The sequence below is a fragment of the Anguilla anguilla genome, chromosome 16 (assembly GCF_013347855.1).
Source record: "Anguilla anguilla isolate fAngAng1 chromosome 16, fAngAng1.pri, whole genome shotgun sequence".
NCBI classification, from domain to species: Eukaryota; Metazoa; Chordata; class Actinopteri; order Anguilliformes; family Anguillidae; genus Anguilla; species Anguilla anguilla.
Window position 1 is genome coordinate 13,948,441 of NC_049216.1, and position 14,854 is coordinate 13,963,294.

At 39.2% G+C, this 14,854-nt stretch overlaps 2 protein-coding genes across 4 annotated transcripts; both read right to left on the reverse strand.

The window, feature by feature from the left end:
• Positions 1-150: 150 nt before the first annotated feature.
• On the reverse strand, positions 151-5,361 carry LOC118215340 (BTB/POZ domain-containing protein 1-like). 2 transcript variants are annotated; one of them, XM_035396024.1, is made up of 8 exons: positions 4,799-5,361; positions 4,176-4,332; positions 2,478-2,583; positions 2,065-2,262; positions 1,572-1,764; positions 1,346-1,433; positions 1,093-1,239; positions 151-797 (listed from the first exon to the last, which is right to left on the reverse strand). In XM_035396024.1, exons 1-8 carry the CDS (start codon positions 5,335-5,337, stop codon positions 639-641), a joined length of 1,587 nt encoding a protein of 528 aa, XP_035251915.1. In that variant the 5' UTR covers positions 5,338-5,361; the 3' UTR covers positions 151-638. The 2 variants fall into 2 exon arrangements, with proteins under 2 accessions (XP_035251915.1, XP_035251917.1); XM_035396026.1 differs by having other exon boundaries at positions 1,572-1,701; positions 4,799-5,360.
• Positions 5,362-6,409: 1,048 nt separating this feature from the next.
• LOC118214781 (hepatoma-derived growth factor-related protein 3-like) lies at positions 6,410-13,223 on the reverse strand. Of its 2 annotated transcripts, none has more exons than XM_035394998.1 (6): positions 12,794-13,223; positions 10,589-10,665; positions 9,742-9,880; positions 9,299-9,442; positions 8,120-8,269; positions 6,410-7,660 (listed from the first exon to the last, which is right to left on the reverse strand). In XM_035394998.1, exons 1-6 carry the CDS (start codon positions 12,875-12,877, stop codon positions 7,634-7,636), a joined length of 621 nt encoding a protein of 206 aa, XP_035250889.1. In that variant the 5' UTR covers positions 12,878-13,223; the 3' UTR covers positions 6,410-7,633. The 2 variants fall into 2 exon arrangements, with proteins under 2 accessions (XP_035250889.1, XP_035250890.1); XM_035394999.1 differs by having other exon boundaries at positions 8,120-8,266; positions 12,794-13,219.
• Positions 13,224-14,854: the final 1,631 nt, after the last annotated feature.

The window sequence follows — 14,854 nt, forward strand, 5'->3', positions numbered from 1 at the left end:
GCAGTGAGCGATACAAGGTTTCCTTACTTATGCGGCAATGTAGACATACAAAGGAGCTGTGCTGGCCTCATTCACAAGCACATTGTTTTTTTAAGCCTGTAAACATTTAACATTTCTGTAGAAGCGTTTCATAGCCTTTAGAAGCCTTGATACTCTTTAGTGTTTTATTCCAACTAAACGTGACAGTACAAAAAAAAGAGAACGCCAAAGTTCAGCATGATGTTGATATGATTCCTGCAAAGTCACAGCCAACATCGAGGGGAAATCACTAAACATTTGTAGAAAGGAAAAAAAAAACAACCATCACAGGACAGGCTGCTGCTATTTACAGAAGAGACAGAGCACTGTGAGCAATCCCTAACAACATACAGGCCCTGTTTGAGACAGATGATACATGTAGCTCTGATAGTCACAAGTTCTTATGGTATCGTCCCTGATCTGACTGTTCCTGGACTGACCACTTTGTTCCAGTTGAGAGCAAGCCATGAGGATTAGTCAAATGCACATAAACGGCAGTATGTTTTGAAAGCCCAGCTCAACACACAGTTGAGATTGAGATCTTCTCAGCGGTGCATGTATACAGAGCAGGTTCCTCCTCTACAGTGTGCGTACAGTGTGGGTTCCAGCCGATGGTATTTTTATGAGTAGAAGATGATTTCTGGAATCTGTCCGTCCTCTACCGACGTGCCATTGTTATTCCCTGGAGAGCTGAAGAAGAAGAAGGTTGTCTTGGTCCCTGTCGCTGATTCATGACTCACTTTCTTTAGTCCTTTTGTTCCATAATGGGAATCTGGACCCTGTGGGGGGAAAAGTCAGTGTACTGAGTATAAGTGCATTGAATAACCAATGAACTTTGAATAATCGATACACTTTGAGATTTACATTGTATACATGATATTTAGACAAAATGTAAAAAAAACTACATATTGTAGCACAAAAGGATATTTACTCATAGAATTACTTGCGCATTATTTAAGTATGTGTGCACATCAACCATCCAAAATTACTACAGAAGACCACTGTAAATGGTAAAAATGAATGAATGGTGCATACACAGCGCTACATCACATACTCCTCAGAAGCCAATCTCACCTTGAGTGTTGCGCAAGCCGTGTAGCTGACATTTGCTATGATTTCAATAGGCTCCTTGAACATCACTCTGAATGTGCTTGCCGTTCCATCACAACTGAACCCTGTGTCATTCTGCCCAAGAGTTAAGCCCTTGTCACTTTCAATGATCTGTATGGACAAACACAAATTGCTATTTAAACAACAACAATTTAAATCACATAAACGCCATATAAATCATCTGGATTTATGGTTTTGCACTGCATATGAAACGTACCTGTATGTTGACCTGGTAATCTGTGGGTCCATGAATAGAACCGTACAGTCCAAGCCCCACTATTGATATTCGCCTATTTACATTGAACCTGTAGGGAGGGAGAAGACAAACAATTAGCTATGTCAGCAAAAGTAAATATGTAAAACATGTAACTTAATGGGGTGAAACTAATAAAACAGGGGGGATATGTGAGGCCTATACAATGGGTAAAGCAATCTCAGCTCACCTAATTCTGTCACTGGTGCCACTGTATCCCCAGCGACTTTCAACCTGCTGGAACCTATTAATGCTGCATTCCTTCCCCCTGAGACAACACCTGGGCCTGTCAATGTAGTCTACGCGGGGTTTGGGGTTTACTGTAAAGTGTAAAAACATATTTACCACCTCCCGATCGAACAAAATCCCAGACTGGGCAGGCCCTGTTGCATGAGAAAGAATATCAAACTGGTTTCGGTGATTCTTTCAGAAACAAAAAAAGACAAACAGAAACAGCACTTTCCAAATTCATTAACTCTCCTGTAATGCTATACGTACAGTATATGCACAAACACAGCATCGTTATATTTAGAAGTTATCTGTTTAATCTGACTTCAAAAATGAAAAAAAATAAAAGCATATGTTATGTATTAATACTTAGCTATGGATATCCAAACACAGGTAAACCCAAACAAATGTATATATTTTTTTCTACAGTCTTTTTTTGAAAAACGGACATTTACCTGCCGCAAACTCTTCCACAGTCATGAGTGGGAAGCGAATGAGCGTGAGCGCTTTGCCCAGAACTTTCTGTTTGTTCTCAGAGGTGAGAGGCAGCTGCTGCCTATAACACTCTGCGTCCGCCCAGCGCACCACCGCGCCAAACAGGCGGCTCTCCCGAATCCCCAGCGTATCGCGCTCCAGCACGGCGCACAGCGTGTCTGCAACCGCAAGAGGAAAACTTAAGGGACGCACACCGAGGAACATAAAACGGAGGCCAAATACCAGTTTCATAAACACGCAACAATTGAAGAGATTGACTACCTACCGTATAAACAGGCAATCATGGCTAAAAACTAGAATATTCACACAGCATATTATTGACACATTAAGACAAATAACTTCATCTAAGAAAACGCTTAAAGGAGTCCCGTACCTAAATCAATGTCCGTGAAGCCTTCAGCATTTATTGCATCTGCTGTGCTTTTATCTATTGTGTCCAGACAGAGGCTGGCGAGTTGAGGTTCATCAAACAATCTAGCCTTGAAAAAACAAAAACAATCCATTCAAATTAGAAAGGGTCACTCCCATCCACAATGGTGCCATTGGTTATTTCTGAGGCGAAATTCAAGGACTTTTCAGAGTAATCTGCAAGGTTTTCTAGGACCTCATGTGGGATAACAACCTAATCATTAAGGTTTAAAAAAAAAAAACTATTACAATTTTTTACACTGTTTATCAACCTGTTAATCAGGGAGATAATGTGTTTGGAATACAATGTAGATTTCACTGAATTCATCATAACAGTCTGGATTTGATTTTCTGTAAGCAAAGTAACTGTACACTGAATATAGAAATTGACAAAATCAACACTGCTCACACTTCATCAGTAATAAATCAGGTTCTGAACGATGCAGTGTTCCCACCCACAGGGGTGCTACACCCTGTGCCAGGTGGAATCCTCAGTTCTGGAGAACCAAAGGGTCTGCTGGTTTTTGTTTTGTTGGCTGAATCCCATTTTCTGGACTTGTGGACTCAAAGGTGTTTCCCTGCCAAGTGAATGAGGGCTTAGGGCCGTCCCATTGTCAAACCGCTTTTGCACGTGCTCTTGTGCAGACATTTTGCACAATCGAACTGCCCTCTTGGTAAGTCTGCATCACTGCAAATTCAGACTGAGGGAATAACCAAAAAATTAGGTTAGGTGGTGGATGACTCACCTCTTCCTCTCTTGTCATTCGAATTTGAGTAAAGAAATTGACATTAGCCCAATGTTGATTCACAGTGTGTCTAGGTCACAATGATAAGAAGATCATTTGCAAAGCACTCCAACTCCAAATGCCGGCAATGTCAACAACATGGTTGCATCTTCGTCTCTCAGCAACGCGTCGGGTGTTGCATGATGTCAGAGGTCTTGTTTATTTTACCCTTCATATCAGGGGCCTGCAACCCTGGTCCTGGAGAGCCACAGGCTGTGCTGGTTTTCACTGTTACTCTGCACAATCAATTACAGCAGTTGGTAACACAGTAAACTTTACTCGATTATTTAGGTCTGACCTGTGTGCTGAGTTTAAGGTGAAAACAAAAACCAGCAGAGCTTGTGGTTCTCCAGGACTAGGGTTGCAGACCAGTTTTATATAACTCAAGCCCTTGTCCACTTGTGCTTTTGCATGTCCCAGGAAATGGTTTTTAAAGGCGTGAGTGCAGATATCACCAATAAGCTGCGTTAATTAGTCAATTAAGTGAGGAGTATAAAGGAAAACCAGAACCCATATTTTTAGGATTTTTCAACCAAATTACCATTCATGAAGCACTGCTTTGTGGAATTTAAAAGCCAGTGGCATTTTAGATCCCCGTGTAACGAAAAATAAATAATTTTATTTTAAAATAGCAAAATGAGCTTCTGCACATGGTTAGAAATAATCATATTCGTGTTTCGATAGTGACAAGTTCATTATAAGAAGCGAACTGAGTATTTGAAACGTTTGCAAGCAGGGTCGTGGGGTGCACTTGAAATAGTCTTATTTAAATTTACCTCGGAAACGGTGAGTAGCCCATCCTGCGTCGTTTTGCTGATAAAGTGAACGGTTTACATACACAATTGGAATTTTGCTAATGTTTCGTACTATAATCTTACCTGTGTGAGTAGCATGAAAGCGTTGTCGGCTCTGAGGTGCTTGGTCAAAAATTCTACACAATGCGCCTCCAATGCAGGAACCGCGTATTTTTTTGCAGTATAAAGTGTGGTCATGACAGTCTCTGGACCAATGTGGACTTCGTCAGAATACAGAAACCTTCATTCAATCAAGACAGAACATTAAAAGCAATTAAAACCAAATGTAACTTTTTGTTCTACTAATGCCAATATCAAATGTTCAGTCTTGTATACACATGCCGCTAGGCGACTACCTCATTGAAAAGCATGACTTGCAGAAAGTTAATTAAAATGAAATTCTAGACAGAAAGCAGAAGCTGACATCATCGAAGACGATACAGGCTTATCGAAGTTGGTTATACACCAAAATATAAAATTAGCAAGTAAGCTAATCAGTTTTATAATTTTACGTCAGAAGCCTAGCTAGGCAGCAAGCTGTTGAAAACGAATGAAAACATGGTCAATTAAATCAGAATCAGCCAACCTAGCTAATGTTAGCCACAGGCACTTGCACTAATTTTTCACAACCTTGCTTTTTTTTTTTTTACTGCATTGCTAGCTAGCTAGTTATCTACAGCTCGGCATTTTCTTTTCCACGAGCATACCTGAGCAACGCCAGGAATGCGGCTGGCTCCACGTCCGGAAGCTCTATCTCGGCTGAGGTCGTCGCCATGCCCCCGTTGAACATGGCGTCAAATACAGCGCTACCTGCTGCTAGTACAAATTTATGCGCCGGGATCCTCTGTGCCTGTCTGCCCTTGCCCACCACAAACTTCACATCGCTCAGTAACTCATTATTAAACAGAAAGGCAAACCGTTCTTTAACAGAGCTTTTTGTGGCTTGCCAATTGTACATGGGCTCCCGGTGGAGGCCTACTGCCGAAGGGGAAATTGGTGCAGCGGCTGCGGCTCCATTCGGAAGCGCTGCGGCGTTTCTTCCCACTCCAGAGTGCGCGTAGTTCGAGGCTTGTCCTTCCAGATTTTGTGCTGCTCCACCACCCGTTGCCATATTGCAGTGTAAGTTAGATTTCTTTTGATAACGCGTCGTATCAACGATATGTATTGCTAAAACGATATCCCTGAAACATTTTTCTTTAAAGAGGACAGCCTTTTCTATGTCATGGCCTCTGTTTACTATGCACATTCATGACGTCAGACGGTAGACACTTCCGGTCTTTTTTCGCAGATGACAAATGTTGGCCACTGGGGGCAGTATTTCATGTTCTTTATTGACGCTGGTGCCGGATACAGGTCCCTCCGCTTGAAGGTTATTCTGGTATGACAGTATTTGATCCTTTTTCAAAAGAGATTTACTCGAAACTTTAGCTGAAACGGACAGTTAAAGAAAAAAAGATTAAATAAATTATCAATGAGCGCAGAGGTTTCTTACATGTTGTCTGAACCCTCATAGTTTTGTTGAAATTAACCAATTTATTTCCTACAATGTGGCCCTGCTTTATTCTGATGTGCACTGCTCATCGCAGTGTTTCCATGCTGTAGCCATTGTGCACAGCTGTTGGGACATTTCTGGACTTTTTCTGGTTTGATTTCAGAGGTGGCTGCAGTTAAACATTACATTTAGCATATGACCTTCTATTCAGTTCATGGGCTTTACGTCAGTGCAGCCTCTGCCTCTGTAAATGCCTCCTAGATGCCTGTCTGTTCCCTAGCACATTCCCTTTAAAGTCTGTAATGTGTTGCTGTGCTCTCTGGACAAATATACAATAAACAATGAGAAATTAACAGACAGCAGGCAAAACCTGCCTGAAACCTGACAGCAATATTCCTACAAGTACTGTTGCATAAGTGCTTACAGTGCCACTGTTTATGAATGTGTTTATTGCTGTGTTCAGGGATTGTGCATCTCAATCACTCATAGCTTCTACCTTGACCACAGGGGATCAAACAAAATGTTAAATGAAATCAAGCAAGGCATAAAAGCACAGTACATCATGCTGTGAGGTGATTGCTTGGTAGAGACAGAAACAAGATGAGCCAAAGTTGTTAATGTCAGATAGCCCAGCTAAAAATAATATGAGCCCTGCATGGCATCCAGTGGGGTGTGTTGACGGCCTTGTTTATCTTTTCCAACTTCTCAACTGCACACTTGGAACAAACAGGAAAATGTTTGCTACTGTACAGAGGGACAATGCCAATGCATTTCTGCTCTTATCAAGTAAGGGGGATTTCTGTGAAAAACACAACAGCGCATGATACACTCTGCATTCCAATGATTTTATTGTGCAAAATCTTTTTTCCATAAATGGCAAAAAACTACAATCCTGGAAAATGTAAAAACATGTCCAATCACAAGCATAAACAAAGATCAAAATGTCATCGAAACTCAGGAAAAAAGAGGTTATATCTCCCCGCAGCGTTTCTACTTAGCATCAAAAAATAAATAGAATATATTCTTTGTACTGACAAAAAAATAATAATCGCAAAGCAAAAGGCAACTTGTATAATGTAAATGGAATGCCTTACTTTTGGAAGAGGAAATGTGAGCACTGAAATGCAGGTTTCCCCCCAAGCTCACTGTTAGAGAAACACAGTCGTGTCGCTGAAGAACGGAGAGTTTTTATCACGTCATCATGAGTGCTGCTTCCCCAGACTGCAGTGCACAGTGGTATACCTGACCCGTGGCAGTAGTGCAAACGGTAAACTGCGGGTTGATGGGAAAACCGAAAGGAACGTCGGTAACCTCTTGTGTCTCACGATATGTATGTGCAGTGGTCATGCATGCCATTTTAAAAGCCCTAAAAACATAACCCATTCCAAAGACACACAGACGGGTAATATTTTACTTTTCCGTAAAAAGATGAGCAGTCGCCTAGAGGTTTAGAAGAATACTAGTGATACTATATTCTACGGCAAAATAAAATATATATGAATATATTACTGAGTTACAAATTGCAACCCTTTGTGCACAATACTTCATACATTTAGTCTACTTTTTCCATTCAGTTTTCTTCTGATTACATAAAACAGTGATGTAGCGCAGAATGAGCTTTCTACAGACAAATATTCCAAAAGGTAGTCCATTTTCTTTTACCATTTTATAATAATGCAGTTTTATGCGACAATATACAAGTAATAAGGTGAATGCTGCATTACAGATACTACTGACTATGAGAGACTGAGAAAATCATTGGAAAATGAACAAATGGCACAAGCTGAACAAATCAGCTGTGATCATATGCTGATCTGTTTGGTCTGCTTTGGTCACTCATTGGAATTGACCACATAGTTGAATAAGGAATGCTTCTGTGTCATGGTAGGAAAAAACATTTTTTTAAGCTGAGATACAAGATGAGAGCCCTGTTTAGTTGGGATGGGTGTTTGAAACGGAGAGTAAGAAAGTAATGAAAATGTCACATTTCCAATAACACTTGACAGTCACAATTTAATGACTTCCCTTAAAGCCGCCTCCTCAGGAAAGGCTAGCGTTCTTCTCTGAGTAACTGGGTCTGGAAAAGAATACAACAATTAATGTTTTTTTACATTAAAACAAGTAGAATCCACACAGAGACTGCACCATGGCAGATCAAAATACAGTAAACTCAATTTTATAGATACTGAATGATATGCAAAAAGCCCCATAAAAATCTGAACATTTGTTATAATTTTACAGCAACTGAACATAAAAATGTACAAATATGTCTAACAAATATTGTCTTTCAGATAAGGAATACGGCTTATTCACCATTTCAGCACCCCTTGCAACAGAAAGTTTGCCCCATAGTGGTACCTTTTCCATTTAACTTTCTATAAATCTGATTGTATTCCTGTTTATGATGTTCTTTAGGGGTTAAGCTGTATCGCTGGAAACTGAGTACTTTCTGAATTGAGCTGAACAGAATTAAACAGACTTTCAGTGTTATGCAGGAGTTGCTGTTTGTGACGGTGTTGGCTATATTAAAAGTTACCCCTTGGCTTGCTTTCTTGTTTTCTGAAGCATTTTGCAAGTCGCTGTCATTATCAGCTTCTCCGGCCTCCGAGCCACTCTTGTGATCTTCCTCCTGTCCATCCTTCTCATCCTCCGCACCCGAGCCCTTCCTGGACAGCTTGGAGGCCTTCTGGGAGAAACATGCTCAGATCAATGTCCTTTGAGGCATTGCTGACATCTGGTTGGTCAGCAAGTCAGTAGGGTGAATTATATCTCTCCCTGAAAAATTGATACCTTGCACATCTATGGTGTGAATATATTTAGCATATTATACATTTTTCCCCTGATGATTAGCTTCATGCAGTGATTAGGTGAAGACCATCACTTCTTATGGCACAGAATCCAGTCTGAATACTGTCTCTCTTTGTCATTTCTTTTAAGTAATACACATATGAAGTTGAATTTTTTTTACTTTAAATTCTGTGATCACAAAATGGATGAAAAATAACACAAGGCAGCAGAAAACTTTTTTAAATCCACTATGTTAGTGACTTAGACTAACCCATTCAAGCCCAAATTAGTAGGGATCAGAGACCCTGTGCAAAAAAACATAGTGTAAGCTGACATCAGCCCTTATTTATAAGCAAATATCTTCTAATATACTACTGTCTAGGAAATGGGTGCTTACCAGGCACTGCAGTTGCTAAGCAACAGTGGTTGCTAAGGAAAGACTGGAGAAGTGCTGCACCAGGGTTTTCATTATTTATTATTTTTTTTTAGAGGGGGTGGGTGTGGGTCAACTCTCTGAACATTTCTGTCAGCTTCATCTCTCTGCTGTTATTGAGGGATGAAGTATCTATAAATATATTGTAAAAACCGCGGTGTGCAATTACAGTCAAAGCACCTCTGAATTGGAACATGTCCTGTAGATTGAACCTTTTTTAACTATAAATTATATGCTGTTAAACTATCAGTTTTCACAATTCACAGACATGACAAATTAACGCAGTTCTTCTGTTTCTCTCGCTCTTTCTCTCTCTCTCGCACACACGTGCACACACACAGCACTTAAAATGAAAGGGAACTTGGATGGATACGTTAAGATGGAAGGTAAAATGGATGAGATAGATGGAGGTAGACAGAAACTGACAAAAAATCTCCACCTCAGTGACTCCCCCATGTGCCTTTCAGAGTGTTGTGAAGATCTTGACGTTCGTACCTTTGAAGAGCCGGTCTTTTTCCGCTTGGACCCAGCCTTGTCCCCCTTTGTCTCTACGGGGTCACCCTCCTCACCCTCGCTGCTCCCGTCCGCTGCGTTTCCCCCCTCGCCTTCTGTTTCTGAGGAGCTCTGCTGCTGGATGGCCTTTGCACACAGCACAGGGTCAGCAAGCCTCACCTCCTCACTACATCATCACCACATCACTACAAGTGCTGCTTTCTGATTGGGTCTCCATCACCAATTTCTGCATTCTCATTATTACATGATCACTTACCAAGATCGCCCTTCCAACACTCATTACATAACATCCCCATTTAATTAATCTCTTCACTAATTCCATAAAACATTACCTGTGCTTATTTAATCAATTCATATTCCACAATGTTCTTTTAATTCTCCACACACATCCATCGATAATAACATAAGCATGGAGCACTACCCACCTGGTAGCCAGTGAACTTAACGCCAGGATTATTCTCAATTTCCCACAGGCCTTCATTAAAGCCTTTCCTTTTGTTGGATTTGCCAAATTTATCCTTATAGTCCTTGTATGGAAGCAAATCTTTTGGCCCCAAGAATGCCCTGCAATTTGTCGAAGTGGGGAAAAAGGTCATGTCAGTGGTTCACCAAGTCTCCTCTTAGTGTGCCGTCTCACATGCACAAAGTGAAACTATTATGTGTGTTGTGTTGAATTATCAAAAAAAAAAAAAAAGAATTATACAAAAAAAGTCAAACTGTAAATACAGGCCCATACTGGCTGCCAGTATTCTGACACCTAAAGTTAAAGCTCATTAAGACACACAAGAAGTCAAGAAAATTAAACAATGTCAGGAATAACAATCTTTTCTGATTGGTAATAAATAATGGCAAGGATAGTATAACTTTATCCTTTATTTAATAGTGATTACACAGTTGTAATTTATTCAAGTTTTTATTTTATTTAAACCAGTGCAATTCTTTAATTGTTAATATAATTGTTGGTCAGTACACAGAGACATTCAATGTTTACTGTAAAGCCTGATGGGAAGTGTAGTATAGTGCTTCTTAAACATATTCCACAACATTAAGCCCTGGACTGCATCTCCCATCAACCTCTTGTTGTACCCTCTCTGTGCCCCCATGCCAGCTGAATACTTACTACTTCACAAGTATTCAGAAGCCAAATGCTTCACTGTGAGACAGACTGGAAGCAGATAATTTTCCACTCAACTTTCATCACTGAGATATCAATACGGAATCTTGATTATTTTGATTATCTGGGATAATGCAATAAAAAATGCATAGGCATACGTTTCATGAGTGCCAAAGAAGAAGATCGGGTATTTATTTGCAGGTGGCTTGACAGCTCCTTCCGGAAGTTCGTCGATCTGGAAACAAAATAAGGAATAAATCAGGCAAAATTAAAATATGACCAATCAATCAAAATGATCATTCATAGAGCAGGTGTGCTAGCCGCTAGAATGAGTGTATGTAAATACAGGGATCACTTTAAATACTGTAAAATGGAAAACTGTCATTTGTTACTGTATTGATAAATTTACACAGTTCGAGTTAGGACATGGATCGATAATGATTTGAGTGTTTGGATTCTACATGTGTCACTGCATTCTCTGTATTATAACAGTGTCTTTCACTTTCAAGGTACAACTTTATTTCAAAAGTCAGACTACACCTAGCCCAGGCAAGCCATCAGTAAGTATACAAATAAACGCTAAACTGTGCTGATGATCTTGACTGGTAAGAAACAGGATAAACAATTGTTCATGTTGAATCAGAAAAAACTGGAAGATTATATTTGCCTCAAGCTTTTTTATTGGATACTTCATATATAGGTATAGCATTTCAGCCAGTAATATACTTTAAAGTGAATCGTTTATATCTGTAATTAAATATAGCTATACTCTCCTATAGAATATTGCCAGGAGTATAATCTTAAGTCTTCATGAAATTGCTTTGTGTTTGATATAATAGGCTAAGCAACTTTGTAAATAACTCATTCCATGGACATTGGACTAATATTCACATCTGTATTCCTTTAAACCTTTGAAAAGTAGGTTTTATGGAATGTATTTGTTTGAATGTGTGTCAGTTTTCTAAAACTCCACTGCTTTCAATTACCAGTAGTGATTGCCACATCAGCTTTAGAATGTCCAGTTAAGAACATTCTAATCATATATTTTTGATCTCACACCTTAAAGGGTTAAAATAAAAACTACAAAGATTTTACAAAACTACGTCAAGGTCAGATGTTCATTATATATTAAACGAATTGCTAAAAATAATAACCTAACTATTCATACCTGTATCCATGGCACGAGTCAGTCTCTACATGCAAAATATTTGAATGTAGAGACTGCTGTAAATCAATAAAAACCGGAAGTGATGAAACTCAATCAAATTGATATCTAATGACGTCTATACGCCAATTCTCGTTGAATTTAACCCGGAATGACCTGAATGCAACAGTTTCCATGGTTACGAGTAGCTAATGACGTTTAAATCAACCACACTCAAGGCTACTGTGAATCTATTTTTATTACAATTCAAATGTTTAACGTTAAATATTGTTACAGCATCTCAACAGTACATTGTTACCACTGTAGGCTACAGTTGGTCATCTCAAACATTGTGGGTTTGAAAATGTTGACTTTTAGTTTTAACAGCTTTGTAATAACCTCGATCTCGGCATGTAAACACAGTTACGTGACAGTTAGTTACTACCATTAAGTAAACGCGTTTGTAACACTCCCTTCCATGAATGGTAGCTTGGCAAGACAATTTGGATTTTCCATTGACTACAAGAAAACGCTGATTCGCTTATAGCACAGTTAGCGGTCGGGCTTAATTTAGAGCCCCGCCTAACAAATCTGAAAAAGTTCATATATCCACGTAGGCCACTGTGACATTGTCCTCACAGAGGTCTCGCCTCCCCGTGAACTGTAAGCCACGCAGCCGTGGAACGGTGTTTGTCACTCGCGAAACAAGGAATGTTCAGTATCATTACGACAACAAGCGAGCGCACTGCTCTTCCCTGAGAAATTGTTTACAATTGGGAAATCTGTCCCCCCGACTCATTTTAAACACGACTGACCTAAAGCGTGGGCTAAATGTCACGTTCCAGCCTCTGCTTCACAAAAAAGCATGTAAGATGGAGAGAAGTTAAGGAAACACCAGCGTGGCATTTACTTACACTGCACAAACACAATCGATATGGCCAGGAGAAGACTGCTTACAAGATAGCAACCTAACTGGCGAGTCAATTCCCTCGCATTTATAATTTGAGTGTAACGTATATCGGACCAAATGAATCATATAGGCTATTAGCGTAAATAATAATGGCCTGTTGAAGGTCAATGCTCAATAACGCGCGGTCTTCTGCGGAAAAAGATTTAAGACGCAAGCACTACGGCATCCACCGTCCTCTGCCGGTTGCATTGTCTCCGGCAACCCCGCCTCCCTTCTCCGCGGCCCGGCTACATCACATAGCCTACTCACCCTTGCTGGCCAGTGTGGGTATCCTTTCATTTTTGCAAAAACCAGATCCCCAGATTTGTACTCCCGTGGTCGGGGACGAGCCATTATCAATTCAGACTAGATATTTCGCTGTTATTTACGCGTTTCCTCGCCACCAGCCCCGTTTGAGGAAATGAACGACTATGTTTTGATAGGAAGACAGCTGCTTTCTCTTCTATGGATATAAATTAATTTATAAACAGAAGGCCTCCGATATTCCTTCCTTTTATATAAAACACCCAAATTCCCAGATTCGTCAAAAGCGATGAGAAGTAACAATCCAAACACCGAGCAAATCTGAAATCGCGGTCTTCCTAGACTTTGATGTTTTGCCACAGAGCGTGAGCGACAACGCGGTCCTCGGCTCTCTGCTGGCTCATTTGAAACACGGAACGGCTGCCGAACACCGAAAAAAATATGGATTCTTTTCGGAATAAGTGTTGTGGCCAGGGAAGCTTTAACATTTCATTTTCACTCTATGGGACGCGAAGCCTGCAATTATTAAATAGTTCATAACATTTTTTTATCTTTCAGTAAACAGTGCCATTTTAAATGTTAAAACTTCTTCCTGTTAGGCCTTATAAATGGTGATAGGTAGATTAAAGTATGCTAAAGAAATGTTAATGATTGTAAAAGGGAAAGTTATAAACGGACATAAAGGAATAAATAACAAAATGTAAACAAATAGAAATTAAACGTTTTATCTTAAAATAAGAAACACATAGGCTACTGCGTCTCATTCGCATCGATTTGGGCCACTCTGCTGTGGTACCTTATAGCTTATGTAGTTGCATATCGTAATTGCATTGATACTCTCATTTAGAAGCTGGGCTGCTGATTAAATGATTGATAATAATAATAATAATAGTAATAATAATAATAACAATAGTTGTTGTTTGTTGTTATTATAAATTTGTTAAGGCCCCCCCCCTCTCTAAATTAGGCCAATTATCGTATAAATGCTAATGATGTGTAAATTATGGTGTAAATACAAATAATTTATATTTAATAATATATTTTCATAACATATATTCTACTAATTGCTAAAGTGCAATACTGCAGATATACTGCAGACAAGAAATGTGTTTTCTCCCCCTCTCTAAATTCCTTGTGTTAATCGTGCAAATGCTAATGATTTGTAAATAATGGTACAAATATTTAATTATATATTTTCATAAAGATATTCTACTATTTGCTAATGCAGTGTTGTAGATGATACTCCGCAAACGAGATATGTCTTAGTAATGTGCGTCAAATTTCGCCAGTCAGCCTAGGTTGGAATGCATCTCTTCCCGAACCGTAAGCACGCTTAGCCTAGCCTATGCATTATAATGTTTAAAATAACTGCTATGGAGCTTTATTCTAAACGTTTATAAGCAAGTATTCCGCTTCTCTCTCAATTAATTTAAGATGCCCTGTATTACATTTTCATTGAAATTTAGAGAGAATGCTGTGTATAAATAAAAAAAGAAAACAATATTAAATGAAACAGTATTAGCCTAAATATTTACCTCTCGGAGTGCATATACTTTTATAGTGCATAAATGAATCGTTTCATAGGTTTCGCTATTGTAGAGTATCTTCAAAAATAGTTTATAAAATATTTATAAGATGAACGTAGAGCTATTTCTTAATAAAGGATTCATAAGGTGCTGTAGTGTTTTCTGAAGACTGATACACATTGTTACTACTCATACCTTATTTACTAGCTACTCTACCATGTTTCATAAATAATTAGATGATATAATTAGACTGCTCTGTTTTTTTTTAAGGTTCATTATCAACCTTTTTATGTAGGCCTCATTAAACATCATTTGAAATGTAACCTCTAAAACAACATGACAAATTTATTCATTAAAACCATTTTTAAACATTTATAATGACACAATGCAGCTTAAGTCGGTGGTATCAAACTGTGTCTGCGGATATTTGTGGTTTTCTTTATATTGGTCTCCTTTAGCAGCCAATTAAGGCCTTGAGAACAGGGTGTCTACTGCCAGTAAACGACTGGTATGAATCACTGAAACACATCAAAAAGCATAA

Coding starts and splice junctions, on each gene's coding strand:
- LOC118215340 (XM_035396024.1), bottom strand. CDS start 5,337: ATGTGCATAGTAAACAGAGGCCATGACATAGAAAAGGCTGTCCTCTTT. Junction 2,584..4,175: donor CTTTCATGCTACTCACACAG/GTAAGATTATAG, acceptor TGTTTTTTCAAG/GCTAGATTGTTTGATGAACC. Junction 2,263..2,477: donor CTTCACGGACATTGATTTAG/GTACGGGACTCC, acceptor TTGCGGTTGCAG/ACACGCTGTGCGCCGTGCTG.
- LOC118214781 (XM_035394998.1), bottom strand. CDS start 12,877: ATGGCTCGTCCCCGACCACGGGAGTACAAATCTGGGGATCTGGTTTTT. Junction 9,881..10,588: donor TTCTTTGGCACTCATGAAAC/GTATGCCTATGC, acceptor GACAAATTGCAG/GGCATTCTTGGGGCCAAAAG. Junction 8,270..9,298: donor AAAAGACCGGCTCTTCAAAG/GTACGAACGTCA, acceptor TGTTTCTCCCAG/AAGGCCTCCAAGCTGTCCAG.